The 15,963-nt window shown below is 34.5% G+C and overlaps 1 protein-coding gene across 4 annotated transcripts in view; it reads left to right on the top strand.

The window, feature by feature from the left end:
* The window catches only part of CADM2 (cell adhesion molecule 2), a 1,076,345-nt gene that overhangs the window by 933,399 nt on the left and 126,983 nt on the right, over positions 1-15,963 (top strand). For all 4 annotated transcript variants that reach the window (XM_021071359.2, XM_021071361.2, XM_021071360.2 and 1 more), the window contains one exon: positions 1,167-1,257. In XM_021071359.2, coding sequence (XP_020927018.1) covers positions 1,167-1,257 — 91 coding nt within the window. The remainder of the gene's footprint in view (positions 1-1,166; positions 1,258-15,963) is intronic.

Below are 15,963 nucleotides of genomic sequence, written 5' to 3'. Positions count from 1 at the left end.
TTGAATGTATTTTTTTCTTTAGAGGATTGAGAAAGAATGCATTTGAAGAGTATAAATAGTTTATGATTATGACATAAGGTCTTCCACAGAATTGTAGCTTATCATTCTATAAATGACAAACCTGAATATTTTCCTGAAATAAGATAACCTAAAAATTACATGATTGATTGCTATTTATTTAAAGGGCTTCAAAGTCAAAGAATGAGTATAACCTCAGGGAAGTTCAGTTCTTCTATCACAATGAAGGGAATGGTGAGCATAATTGTGACTGTCTGGAGCATTCAGAGTCTATTTAATTTATTGTTGAGGATGTAGAGATAAGAGGAGACAGTTCCTTGTTACATGTGAGTGGCACACTGCCTGTGAGTGGCACACTGCCAGGACTAGCAAGGTTTCTTAAAGGAATGAGCTTGTTTATACCATGCCTTTTTTCTGTGTAATAGGTATGCCTGTATCCATTAAAGAATATCACATGGCATAAAAGTTATAAATGTCTTAAAGTATTTTTGCACCCTCTTCCACCAAGGATGACGTTATTGTTAATGGAAATAACTGTAACAATTATGTTGTGGCAAATATAACAAAATGTTAACTTTTAGTAATATTCTAAATAACTATTTTAGATGATTTGCTAACTGTACTTAGGGGCAAACAGCGTGGACTAAGTGCTACATTACTGCGTTTTCAAAGAGATTCTGCATAATCTCTTGTGAAGCAGTAGTTGATTTTGAGTTCTTCATTGTGAACCCTGGGTACTTATTGTGAACCCTGGGTACAATGAAAGTGTTGTTATTCAAATGCATATAAATGCATTCAGTCCATAATAATAGTATTCATAGCCATCTATAAATAGTTGAAGAAACAATTGTATGAAATACTTGATATTCATCTGAACCACTTTTTGCAATTTCATTTTTAAATTCAGATATCAGAAATAATACAACAGTGGTGCTCATAAGATATTCAGACATTTTTGTAAGCTTTTCCTGGACAGGATGGTAGCTTCTTAAAATTGTATACTCTGTTTTGCTAAATCTAAGAAATCCTTTATGAATGTACACAATTATAAGAAGTGGTCTGAACATATAGCATGATGTACAGTTATTAAATATATAGTTTTGTGTGTGCTTAATGGCCTTTCTTAATATTCCTTTCTTTTTTTGTAGATACACCATCAGTTAAGATTATACCATCCACTCCTTTTCCACAAGAAGGACAGCCTTTAATTTTGACTTGTGAATCCAAAGGAAAACCACTGTAAGTAATTTAATGAGCAATAAAGTTTTTCACTTTTTCTTCTATCCTGCTTTGATTGCAGGCTTTAACTGAAGAAATCCTCTGTTTTTGTCTTTTCTTGGTGGGCAAAGTGATCTAAGAACAGGAAAACCCCTGAACCATGTCTTCATTAAGTGTCTGTGGAAGATTGGTCTTTTACTTTGTCATCTAGTGAAGTTTCTGGGAAGGTTTCCAGCTGTGATTTTTTTTTTAAACTTTTTTTTTCCACTAAGATATTTCAACCTGAAAGGAGTATAAGCTTAATCAGTCACTGTTTACATCATCAGAATGATAGAAGTTACACATTGCTGAACTTAGTTCTGTCATGAAAAACTTTGAAAATATTGAATCCTCAAAATATGTTCAAATTTCAAAGTTACATGGGAAATCATTTTCATAAGGGAAATCAAATCTACTTTTCTTATGTAGCCTGATGAGATATAATTTGTAAATGTGATATAGTTGGAGGTGAGGTGAATGAAAATTGTCATAAGCTCAACTTTTTCAATTATAAAGTGATTTCATTGTTGGAATAATGAGTTTACTTCAACTCTGAAATGTTGTCATTCATGTTTATAAACAGATAACTTATAAATAATCTATATTTTATACCAAATTGAAGTATGGATTGTCTAAATAAGGATTATTTAAAGACCTTGTGAAAGTGACTTGAGCACTCTACTTGGAGCTAAAAGTCATTTGATCTTTTTAGAAGCTTCCAACTAATTCATATTTCTGTTTAAATTTTAATAGGAGGAATTTAATTGCTCTCTCTATATAACCATATGGGATAGATTTTGTGTAAATCAAATTTAATTTACTAGAAATCTTTTCCAAATAAATTTTGTTGTTTATGTGTAGATTTCACATTAACACCTGAAAATTTTTTTCCAAAATAATTTTGACAGAAGCCTGAGATTTTGACTTCCTCAATTGCTTTTTATTATTAGAGTAGATTAAGGATTCATACTTTCTTTATCACAGTATTGCTACTTTAGAACGTTTTCTCTTCCAGTAATTATTTTCGAGAGATTAAAAATATACTGACTTAAAGAGCATTTTGTAAATTAATCTATTTTTTTATCTCTTCAGAAACACTTAAGACATTTTAGTCCTTGAAAGAAGCAAATTTTTTCAAAGTAGCTTTACTGCATATTTCCTGTTCAATTCACTATCATAGTTCTTATTGTCTGATAAGCTTAAATTGCTTATAGAAAACATTTTTCAACTGCAGTGTGCTATCTGAATGTGACAGTGCATTTCAGTATTACAGCTTCAGCAAGAGCTTTTGGCTACAAGTTGAGTGCTTTAACTAGGAAAGGAGCGTAATAGACTCTAGTCAGCTTTAGAGATACTTAAATCCTAATTTCTTCACTCTCGATTCTGTGTATCTACCACCAGAACTTCTTTCCTAACTTTCCCTTCCATTTCCACTCCTATTCCTTTTGCTTGCTATTTTCCAACTTTATCTGTTCATCATTCCTCTCTCCCTCTCCATTCTTCCTCTCCTTCCTCCTTTCTCCCTTCTCCTTTCTCCTTCTTCTCCCTCCCCATATGATAAAGAAACATGATCAGGATCAGGGCATAGCAGAGGATTTTTGCTTTTACCTCCTCTCTGTAGTTCTATCCCAAAGTACATGTGTGTACTATTTAGAATATGTATACAACTTATGCAATCAAATGAGGTGAAGATGGGAAACATAAAGAATACTTGGGAATAAATATATCCTGACTCAAACAGCATCTAGTTAGTTGCCAGTGATTTACTCTTTGATCCCATACCCGTTCCCAACAAGAGAAACAGAATTTTATTTTTGTGACTACTTAGATTGCGATCTCTGTAATTAGCTATTTAACTAGTCCATTTCCCTCACCTCACATATGGTTGAGTAGATGTGCTTTATTATGGGTCTCTGTTCCAGTTACTTAGAAATAAACTTGCATGTGCAAAAATTCTCTATACTGCAGATGAATGGAAAGCACAAGAGTCTCTTGTTTACTTATTTTATTTAAGAATACAAAGTTTCCAGAAGTTTAAGAAATAGGATATGTCACTTTTTTTTCCGAAGGAAACTGATTAATATCATTTTGTTCTAGGTAATGAAAATAAAAAGTCTCCTTATTTTACAGAAACGAAAACTAACAGTCATAGTTAACCAATTTCCCTTCTTCATCCAGATTCAAAATGGATGAGTCAGGATTTAAACTTAGTTCAGTTATTGCCCAAAGATTATATTCTTTTATTTGTTGTCTGCTACTTCAGTTACTGAGTCTAAATTGTCACATTAGGAGTTCCTGTCATGGCTCAGTGGTTAACGAATCCAACTAGGAACTGTGAGGTTGCAGATTCAATCCCTGGCCTTGCTCAGTGGGTTAAGGATACTTGCCGTGAGCTGTGGGGTAGGTTGCAGACGCAGCTTGAATTTGGCATTGCTGTGGCTGTGGTGTAGGCTGGCAGCTACAGCTCTGATTAGAACCCTAGCCTGGGAATCTCCACATACCACAGGAGCAGCTCTAGAAAAGACAAAAAAAAAAAAAAAAAAAAAAAAAAAACTAAATTGTCACATTAGCCAAAGTCACTTTTGAAAAACTAGGGTGGTCCCTAGGATGATGTGCAGCACTGAAGTGGAAGCTCTTCTCAAGGCCATTTTACTGCTCTGTTCTCTCATATCAAGCTTTCTTCTGTAGTTATGCCCTTTCTTGGAAACTTGCCACATTCCTACCAAACTGACCATTTCTAGCATAAGTTAATAGCTATATAAAAATGTTTTTACTGCTATGGTATATTCTAGCAATTAGTTCATAAGCTCCACAAGGGTAAAAATGATTATTATATTTTTTTCTTTATCATTATAGATCCTAATGTTATATTCTATATGCTATGATCCACAAGTAAATAAATGTACATTAACTTATTATCTTATATTTCTATTCCCAACTTTCTTTCTTTTATTCAGAATTGTCTGAAAAGGAATTTCATTTATTTATTTAACTCAATGAATTTTATTACATTTATAGTTGTACAATGATCATCACAACCTAATTTTATAGCATTTCCACCCCAAACTCCCAGCCTATCCTCCCCCCACCCCCAACTGGTCTCCTTTGGAAACCCTAAGTCTTTTTTTTTTTTTTTAGAGCCAAACCTGTGGCATATGGAGGTTCTCAGGTTAGGGGTCGAACTGGAGCTGTAGCCACTCACCTACGCCACAGCTACAGTAATGCCAGATCCAATCCATGTCTGCAACCTGCACCAAAGCTCATGGCAGTGCCAGATCCTTAACCCATTGAGCAACATCAGGGATCAAACCTGTGTCCTCATAGATGTTAGTCAGATTCATTTCCACTGAGCTATGCTGGGAACTCCATGGAAACCATAAATTTTTCAAAGTCTCTGAGTCAGTATCTGTTCTGCAAAGAGGTTCATTGTATCTTTTTTTTTAGATTCCACATGTAAGTGATAGTATATTGCCAAGACCAGGTCAGCAGGTGAGGGCAGAAGAATGGGTGTTTGAAACTTAGTAAAAAGCTAACATAAAACAAGACACAGAGACATTTACCTTGATCAAAGGTGGGAACTGGGGGACTCAAGATCTCAGGGACCAAGAGCACTGACTCAAGAAATCACACTGCCTTTATTGTGATCTTTAGGATTTCATCAAGTGAGGAGGGGGCTGTAGGTGCAACATATAGTTTTTTATTTTTTTTAAAGTCATGTAGCTGGCAACTGGTTAAGCTTTTATTCTGACCTTTAGGCATTTAACAATCATTAGCATTGAGGAAGCCTGGCATCAGCTATCTATGCATAGCATCTAGAGAATCACCACTGTGCTTCTGCAGATGGCAGTGCCCATCTGCAGAAATCCCTGCGTGCCTAGGTTTGCACCTCATTCTACTTGCTGATGCATATCCTGCTAATGACCCCTCATCTTCCTCTTATTCTTAAGAGGACATATCATGCAGTGCAAACGGCATGCCTATCTGCATAGGTCTGGCCTGCCTAGACCAATGCATTATGTCCTCATTCAGCTGACCATTTGAATAACTTATGCCTTTAGGTCTTTGTTCTTAAGCTTAAGTTATTTACCAGCACTGCGACTGTTTTTCAAGCAGGAATATGGGGTAAAAGTAAAGAAGGACAAGATGGAGTTTTTAGCACAGAAAATAGAAGTGGAGAGGCTAAGAAAAGATTGTAGAAACATGTCTCCTGATAGTATATGACTTTGGTGTCTCACCATCTGATTAACTTCACTTAGCATAGTAATTTCTAGGTCCATCCATGTTGCTGCAACTGCCATATTTCTTTCCTTTTATGGCTGAGTAATATTCCATTGTATATATGTACCATAGCTTCTTTATCCACTCTTCTGTCGGTGGACATTTAGATTGCTTCCATGTCTTGGCTATTGTATACAGTGCTGCAATGAACATTGGAGTACATGTTTCTTTTCAAGACATTGTTTTCTCTGGATAGATGCCCAGGAGTGGGAATGCTGGATCAAATGGTAATTCTATTTTTACTTTTATGAGGAATCTCCATAATGTTTTCCACAGTGGTTGCACCATTTTATATTCCACCCAGCAGTGTAAGAAGGTTCCCTTTTCTCCACACCATCTCTAGTATTTATTGTTTGTAGACTTTTTTTTTTTTTTTTGTCTTTTTGCCATTTCTTGGGCCACTCTCAAGGCACATGGAGGTTCCCAGGCTAGGGGTCCAATTGGAGCTGTAGCCACCGGCCTACGCCAGAGCCATGGCAATGATGGATCCTTAACCCACTGAGCAAGGCCAGGGATCGAACCCACAACCTCATGGTTCCTAGTCAGATTCATTAACCACTGTGCCATGACAGGAACTCCTGTTTGTAGACTTTTTGCTGATGGCCATTCTGGCTGGTGTAAGGTGGCGCCTCATAATAGTTTTGATTTGCATTTCTGTAATAATTAGTGAAGTTGAACATCTTTTCTTTTGTTTTTTTGCCATTTGTATGTCTCCTTTGGAGAACTGTCTATTTAGATCTTCTGCCCATTTTTGATGGGTTGTTCGATTTTTTGGTATTGAGCAGTAGAAGGTGTTTTATAAATTTTGGAGATTAATCCCTTGTCAGTCGCTTCATTTGCAAATATTTTCTCCCATTCTATGGGTTGTCTTTTTGTTTTGTTTAGGGTTTCTTTTCTGTGAAGAAACTTTTAAGTTTAATTAGGTCCCATTTGTTTAATTTTGTTTTTATTATCCTGACTCTAGGAAGTGGATCTGAGAAAATATTGCTGTGGTTTATGTTGGGGAGTGTTTGGCCTATGTTTTCCTCTAAGAGTTTTATACAATGGAGAAAAGACAGTCCCTTTAGTAAGTGGTGCTGGGAAAACTGGACAGCTACATATAAAAGAATGAAATTAGAACACTTCCCAACTTTATTTTTACCACTTTCTTTCCTTGTAGACTGCTGGACCACTGACATTAAAGATCAACTTCTTTACTCCTTTTCGCCTTTAGACCACTGCTTATCTTATGCTCTTCCTAATTATCTTAAAAATCCACTCTTCTGAATTTTTTTAAAAAATTTTTGTTTTTATTTTTTATTTTAATTTTTATTTTTTATGGCCACACCTGTGGCATGTGGAGGTTCCCAGGCTAGTGGTAGAATCAGAGCTGTAGCTGCCAGCCTACATTGTGATCTGAGCCATGTCTGCGACCTACACCACAGCTCACAACAACGCCAGATCCTTAACCCACTGAATGAGGCCAGTGATCAAACCTACATCCTCATGGATGCTAGTCAGATTCGTTACCACTGAGCCACGATGGGAACTCCTCTTCTGCATTTTTAAAGTAGCTATCATTTCCAATAAATAAGACATAAACTTCTTTAAAAACAATCTCATTTCTAGCCTCTCTTTACTTTATATTCTATCTCCAGCAGTGCCAGATGAGCCAGATAGGACAAGATTAAAAAAAGAGAAAGAGAGAAGACTGAAGAGAAATCATTGGATTTTCCCAGAAGGAAATTTTACTGATCATAAAGAAAATAAGTCTCACTAGAGCAAGGCAAACAGAAGGCAAATTGAAATGGATTAATTAGAGAGTTAGTAGGGGGTGGGGAAGCAAAGCAAATGGGAAGACCACTCATTCAGACAATGAATCATGAAAAGTGGAAAAGGATGAGAAAAGAAAATTATGTCAAACAGAAGTTTTAAAATAAAAAAAATAGTAGAGAGGCTGTCCATATTTTAAGATAAGATCAAAAAAGCCTGTAAAGAATGGGAGTAAAGATATCACATACGCCCAATGAATAGGTTTGAATTTCCTATTTACTCTGGTAATCACCATCAAAGTTCTGCTCCATTGCTTTGCAGCTATTACACTTGATTCCTCATTTTGTTATTTTGGAATCATTAAGAAGCAACACTATGGCTTAGCTTTTAACTGTCTCCTGAAACCTAATTTCTATAGTCTTTACCATTCACATGACCCCCCCTTCAAAGAGCAGGTGAGAGTTAGAAATAAGTAATAGATATACGATTTCCTCACATTTTGTAGCTGACTTCAATAGCTTCTTTAATCCATGGTCAAATCTTCATTGCTTCTTAAAAAATATTTGATCAATGTACGATTTCCTGAAGAATGAATTATTCATAGTTATTAGGCAGGTTATAGTAGACAAAATAACACCACTATTTTTTTGTATAAATCACAGAATGATGGTGCGACTCAACTTGTACTGAGACTCATATTCTTAACCTGGCCTCCTGTATGCTAATGTTGTTTTCCTTGTTCTAAATGTGAGGGCCCCAGTGACTGTTTATGAACAATCATGCCTTATTTGCCTGCTTTGGACTGAAGCCTTTTGCTATTTTCCTGTGGAACAGCTGCATAACTTGGGCCAGGACCAAATTGTTCCTCTTGACATTACTATAGAGGCATTCTATTCTTTCTTTAAAAGAGAGATTACTGTACATGTCTGTCTATTGTTTTAATTTTAGTTTAAAGTGAGGACCAAGCTAATGCCAGCCACTTTTCTTTCAAGTCCCCAGAGTTTTTGCAACCTTCTTCTTTCTTTGGCTGAATTCCCAGACAGCTTTCAGGCAGCAGCATTCTCCATTTATAGAAATAGAAGGGGGAAAAAGCTGTTATATTACATTAAAGATATAACCTTAAAAGGTGTGGAGTTGCTCCCAGATGCTATAGCTAAAGAATGTTCATTCATTTTAATCCAACATTTAATACTTTGTAAATTTATTTCAGAAAAGCAATGAGACATTTTTAGTCAAATAAACATACATTTGGTTTTTATTCTATAAAAGAAGATAATTATAGGTACTGATCCATCTTTCTGTGTATCCAACATTATGTTTATGCTGCACTTACTATTTAACCTCTGATAAAAATTTTTCTTATGTTCTTAGCATGAATCTGGTGTATGTAATTGCAGTGCACATAACATTGCTATTCCGTACAAGGAGAAAGATTTAAATCTTTAGGAAGACAGATCATGTATCATATAATGACTAGTGAGGTATTTTAGAGGAACACATACTTCCATTTTCAAATTGTCTAGAATTTGAGGAGAAATCTGATAAGAACACACTAATGCATTTTCCTATTAGCATAATAGAGATTAAAAATGAGATGCAAATTAAGGGAAAACAGTTTTATATCAAGTCTGTTTTCTTAGCTTATTATGTACCTTTTTATAATACACAGATTATTCACTAAGTGTCATATAATCCAGTCAGAGCCAGAAGAAATGACAAAACAAAGCTGTGTGATGCATTAGAAAGAGAAATACAGAAGTAAATTAAATTATGAATCTGTAAATATCTGTGGTGTGAGGGGTTTTGAGCAAGTCACATAACTACACCAAAATTTCTTTTTTTAATTATTAAATTTTACTTTTTATAGCAATTTCAGGTTCAAAGTGAAATTGAGTGGACAGTACAGAGAGTTCTCATATACCCTCCCACCCTACTCATGTGCACCTCCCCCCACTATTGACAACCTTCACAATGGTTGTGCATTTATTAACATGGACCTATATGGACCCATATTTTCAACCCTAAATCCATAGTTTACCAATGTAAACATCGCAAGTATTTTTTATTCTCTCAAATTAAAAAAAATAGAAGTTTCTGTTGTGGCTTAATGGTAACGAAACTGACTAGTACCCTTGAGGACACAAGTTTGATCCCTGGCCTCAGTCACTGTGTTAAAGGATCTGGTGTTGCCATGAGCTGTGGTGTAGGTTGCAGACGCAGCTGGGATCACGCATTGCTGTGGCTGCGGTGTAGGCCACAGCTACAGCTACAATTCAGCCCCTAGCCTGGGAACTTCCATATGCCACAGGTGCAGCCCTAAAAATACAAAAAAAAAAAAAAAATTACTAGTATAAAACCTAAGAAACAAATTGTTTTAAGTATTAATTAAAAATGTTTGCTATTTCTGTCTCCAAGTAATTTCATAATGAATAGTTTTTATAGTGACAATGATGTCATTTTTTCAAAGTATTACATACAGTGTATTTCACCAAGTTTTAGACTCAGAAGTCCTAATTTTATATTTAATACACATGCTAATATTGGGCTACTATGGCAACCCTGGGAAATGAGGTATTATCTCAGACTTCTTCCATGGCTCTGAAATTTAAGATTCTAAGCAGAATAAACACATTCTGGGATAATAGTCTGTGACTTTGCAAAGCATGTTTGAAGAGCAAAGGAATTTGGACTAAGGTCATACAAAACTGGCAGAGCAACATGGCTATTTTGATTGAGGCTAAAGAATATAATAAGCTGTAGAGAAGAGGGACAGAGGTATGAACCCTTGTCAGGGGGTGAAATGTGATCTAGAAATGGGGAAGACCCAAGATATAAGAATAGCCCTTCCATATAGTTAAGGTAGAAAAATTTAATAACAAGTGGAAATGAGAAGAAAGGGTCACTGGAGAATGAAATCTAGTTCCACACTTGTAGAAAAGGCTATACTGCAAGGGGTTCAGCTGGGATGAAAGAGATTAACCAGTTAGCTAGTTCTAACAGAAAGCCAATGCAGGAGATCTGGCAGGTTTTAAGAAAGCAAAACTAAGTGAATAGCCTGGCTCATGAATGGTTGAGAATCCAGGGTCTGTGATGTTTTGGCATAGGTTTCCAAGTTCACTCATGCTTGTCTTATTTTAACCACACAAATATTCTGTTATAAAAGGTTTACAAAGACTCAAGTAATTGTTTTCATTTTGTAAATAAAGACAATAAGGCTCGTGGAGGTAATTTGACTATTTCTAGCCATGCAGCTGATAAATGGTAAAATTGGAATTACAAAGGCACTTTTAAATTTTAACACAGATGGTTATGTTTTCTTATTTACACCGTGTTTTCATTTATCCTATCTTAGTGACTTTTCATAATAACTAAGTGAAGTTGGCATGAATAAGAAAGTTCTTATAAACTTCTAGGAATGGTTGTATTTTAATCAAATAGTTGTGAAAGTTTATCAGTTATGAGTCAAATATGTATCAGCATATCTAAATATTACCTAAAGAGTTTCTAAATACATCTAAATAGTTCTGTATAGATTTTATGTTTACATGCATAATAATTATTCTGTTATTAATGCATTTAAATGTATTAGAAAGCTAATTAATTATATTTGTAATACTATATATCTTTGAGAAGATTAAGACTGAAGGTTATAACTACAAAGCAATACCCATTCAAATGTAATACCAGTGTAATAGAATATTAGGCACAGCCTTAAGGGTAAATAGAATAAGCAGGAAGTTCAACGAAAACACTCCCCAAAAGTATGTCTTGTTAAATACTATGCTTAATATGTCACCAAAACTATTGCTGGAATAAACATAATGAGGAACGTATTTTATACTTACTCTCTCAAATGCAGCCTTTAGATGATAGAGATTATAGAGCACTTAAATTGTTTTCCCTCTTTGTGTTCTGACAGCTAGAAAGATATAAAGATGTCAAAATTAATTCATTAAAAATTAAAGGCAACGTAGTCAGTTTTTTCCTAAAATGTTTTCAAAGGAATAACACTGGGAAATTAGCCCTAAGTTGTCATAATTAAATATATATATATATATATCAGGTTCTTTTCTGAGGCCCATATGGTCTTTTGCTTCCATCTCATGGCTTCAAAATTTAATCACATGTTGACTCTCTGGAAACACACAGGTAGCTGTCTTGGAAATGAGACCAAATATATTTGGTTTTGTCTTTGAAACAAGAAGCTGACTCTCGGTAGTCTCTGCTACAGTTATTTAGACTGGGCATTTGTAGTGTGTTGGGCACGCAGTCATTTTCAATCAGGTGTTCCTATGTCTTGTGAAAGTCCCACATGAGCCTGCAGAATCATGATTATAGATCCTTAGAGGAAATGCACTTCTTGAACATTTCCAGGTAAGCAATTTTCTTGCAACAAGAACAACAAAAAAAGAAATTATTTTGAGGGATTATGTAGATGTTCAGTGGGAAACTCTACCACTAAAATATCTCAGTATTTTTAAGACGCCATTGTAGAGTGATGCTGTGATAGACTTGATTAGATTTTTAAGATGTACTTTTGGGCTCATGTATTTTAAAATCTGTGAGCTTTTTTAATGTATTAATTATGAGATTATAGCTAAGCATTTTACTCTTTAAAAATCTATAAACATTGCATTTGTGTTTATATAAAAACAGTCCTCAAACGGTAATTGTAGGAAAAGCGCAGAAACAAAAATCAATCTTAACATTTAAAAAAGCTGAAATATTTTACTTCATCCTTGATTAAAGAACATGTTACCCCATTACTCAACAAGTACCATTCAGTAAATTTTGCTTTTTCTATTTGCAATTTTTGCCCATAATTTTTGTCATAATATTAGAATTAATATACTTCTAGTGATCACCAGTGCATTATGTTTTGCTTCTGGTAAATATTTTGACTATCATTTTTACATACTATATGGAGAGTACAAAGGGGAAGGGAGTGGGATGGTTTGGGAGTTTGGGATTAACAGATGCAGATTATTGCCTTTGGAATGGATTAGCAATGAGGTCCTGCTATGTAGCACTGGGAACTATGTCTAGTTACTTATGATGGAGCATGATAATGTGAGAAAAAAAATGTATGCATGTATTTGTAACTGGGTCACCATGCTGTAGAGTAGAAAAATAATAATGTATTGGGGAAATAAAATAAAATTAATTCAGAATCACTGTAAATATTTGGTATTATTTCAATTAATGGTGAAAATGATAAAATTCATATTCCTTAGAAAGCCATTTACTCAAATGATCTCAAGAAATTTTCCTGCATTATATTTGTTTTTTACAAAGTATGGCATATATTGAATCATTTTTCAAGATATAATCTCAATCACACAGGAACCCCTAACCGTCAAAGTATGAAAAACAATTAAACAGCAATGTCCCAAGTTGTAGAAAATATGAACATTTATAAATGCCTCCAATTAAAATAGGAAGAATCTAAGAATGTGTGTGTGTGTGTGTGTGTGTGTGTGTGTGTGAGAGACTTGGTCACTTTGCTGTACAGTAGAAAAGTGACAGAACACTGTAAATCAACTATAATGAAAAAAATAAAAATCATTAAAGAAAATAGGAAGAATTTTCCAGTGATTATTGGTGGCCTTAAATCTAGTTCTTCCAAATTCAAAGTACCAGAAATATCTGGGATGGTTCCAAAGAAAGGAGAAAGAAGTCAGACAAAATAAAAAAGGCAGGAGAAAATAGCAGTGATTCTTGTGACTTATGACCAGCAGTTGTTTCTAAAATGGTGAGCTGTGCTGGATTTCAGCACCACCACTCAAAACTACAAGTACAGAAATAAACATAGTGAGATGCCCGTAAAGAAGCAAGATTAAAATATATATTAGCTTTGCTGTACAGGGACAAAAAGACCTACAGGTCACAGGAGCTCTCACTCTGGGTCACAAAGGTAATGTTTTACAAATTCCTGGTTGTGGTTTATTAGTGAATCATAGATTAATTTTAAAGCCCCTTTTTAAAAATCAAAAATCAGGAGTTCCCGTCATGGCGCAGTGGTTAACGAATCTGACTAGGAACCATGAGGTTGTGGGTTCAATCCCTGGCCTTGTTCAGTGGGTTAAGGATCTGGCATTGCCAGATGTGGTGTAGGTCGTATTGCTGTGACTATGGTGTAGGCCGGTGGCTATAGCTCCAATTCGACCCCTAACCTGGGAACCTCCGTATGCCGTGGGTGTGGCCCTAGAAAAGACAAAAAAAAAATCAAAAATCAAATGGAAAATAATAGCATAGGGAAGGAAGAAAAAGATATTACAGTATGTTAGAAAGAGCAAGCTTTTATTTCCTGTGTGTATATGTTTATGGATTATATAAAGTTGCAAAATATATTTTTTTACTATAGGTCACATTTCAAAAGATTTGAGAATTGTTACATTAACATCAGCTATGGTGAAGCAGGGTCTTGGGGACATTCAGGGAGCAAACATGCTAGTCCTGATTACTTCAGTTCCTCTAAAACCATCACTACACAGAACTCTATGTTCAAACTGAAGAGATCTTAGCTCGAGAAAACCGGTTGAATGACACTAAGTATGTTCTGTTTAATAATGCAGAAAAGTTTGATCCTATGAGAAGGATTTCATCCAGATGATTAAAATATACTTGCAAATGTTTTAATCTTAAATTTCAATTATCTTCAGCATTTACTTAGATGGAGCATTTAATTCCCCAGCTATCAGATAAATGATGTGCACTTTCTTTTACTTTTTCAAGACCCTGGGTTTTAATATTAGAAAAGAAACAAGCATAGAGCAGAAGCAGTTCTATAATGGTGACACAGTGTTTAACATAAGTATTAGATCTTATAAGGTTAATTAGCACAATTTTATAGTAGTGATAGTAATGGATTGTAAAGTAACTCTTATGTGGAAAACAGGACCCCATCGTTTCAACGTTTCAATGTGCCCTTGAACTGAATAGTTTTCAGGCATCTGACTGATTAGATTCTTGCAGGTACATTTTATATGGTATCAAATTGTCCTTGTAATGTACACAAGTTTATAAAGTGGCAGATTTCTAAGAAACTCAGACTCATAAGTTCTTTTTTTTTTTTTTTATTTTATTTTCCCACTGTACAGCAAGGGGGTCAGGTTATCCTTACATGTATACATTACAAGTTCTTAATTTAAAAAGACATGACAAATAACAAAGTCTAGCTTAGTCAAAGGTGGATTCATTGAGTTACTAAGTTTCAAATAAATTGAAAATAATATTTTCTTGAGAAATTATATTTAAAAATATTACAGCAATTTTAAGCTTAATGTATATATACAAAGGAACTTATTGCTTGGATGAGGGAATGAATGTTTACTCAAGATTTCTTGATCTTTTAACCCAGAATTAATATTCTTTGTTTACTAAAGGAAAATAATGTTAAGTATAGATAAGGCATGGGTAATTGTTTTACTTTAGCATAAAATCCTTGAGGAATTAGTTTAAACATTTTGTTACAATCTTGAATAGTTTTCCTTTAGTGCTAAAATCTGTCACTCCTTCAGGATCATAGCAGTCTTATCTTTTCTGGGGATAATCTTTCATTTGTTGTGCCACAAATTGGCTGAAATTATACAGTTTGTAGTGTGAATGCTTTGTTTCTCAAAAGTGTTAAAATAATCGTCAATGAACACTATCTTATCAGTGAAAAATGGTCCAGGATTTCACAGACACTCTCAAAAATGCCATTATTTTCAAGTCATCTAGAGGAGAGCACTTATGTCTTGCATATAGGTTATTTTCTCTTTCTGCTAGAAGCTTCTAAACTTGTAGGCAAGAAGTACCTTAAAAAAATTAGAAATAAGTAGCATATGCTCAGATTCATCAGGCTAGAAGAAATCTATCTCTTATTCTGTATTGATGCTTTACATCTAATGATGAAGTTAACATTGCTGTTTTTGTCTTATCTAAATCTAATCTTTAATGTAATGAGACTCCTCCTACTTGATGCCATACTAGTACAATAGTTGATTTCAGGAATTTACATGAGTGGATAAATTCAGAATCAGACTTTCAACTTGCAAGGTAACAGAGTAAGTAGGCTTGATATTCCACTTCAAACTGACTTCACTTATTACTGCATAAACACCCCTGACACTATCAGGCAGAAGTACTGACAGTGATATTTGAGTAGGGGCTTTCACTGTTGAGTCTTTCAGCAGGAATCACTGGGATTATCAAGCTGCAAATATAGGGGAAAAGCATCGCTCTTCATAAAAATAATTGTATAGGTATGGGAAATATCATATCTATTCTGGGCAATCTATTCTATTTTTTCTTATATGGGAAACAGGACCCCATCGTTTCAACGTGCCCCTGAACTGAATGGTTTTCAGGCATCTGACTGATTAGATTATTGTAGGTACATTTTATATGGTATCAAATTGTCCTTGTAATGTATGCAAGTTGATAAAGTGGCAGATTCTGAGAAACTTAGACTCCTAAACTCTTAATTTAAAAAGATAAGAAAAGTAACAAAGTCTAGCTTAGTCAAAGGTGGTTTCTGTGAGTTACAAAGTTTCAAATAAATTGAAAATAATATTTTCTTGAGAAATTATATTTTAAAATATCATAGCTATTTTAAACTAACCCTTACAAATTATCAAGATATAGCAAGAGATTGAACAACACATCCAGAAACCA

Source organism: Sus scrofa, chromosome 13 (genome assembly GCF_054392235.1).
Source record: "Sus scrofa isolate SSC_HxYL_T2T_F1_AM1 chromosome 13, Sscrofa_HxYL_maternal_Yorkshire_Landrace_v2.0, whole genome shotgun sequence".
NCBI classification, from domain to species: Eukaryota; Metazoa; Chordata; class Mammalia; order Artiodactyla; family Suidae; genus Sus; species Sus scrofa.
The sequence above is the reverse complement of the archived record's forward strand: the minus strand, read 5'-3'. Positions and strand labels throughout refer to the sequence as shown.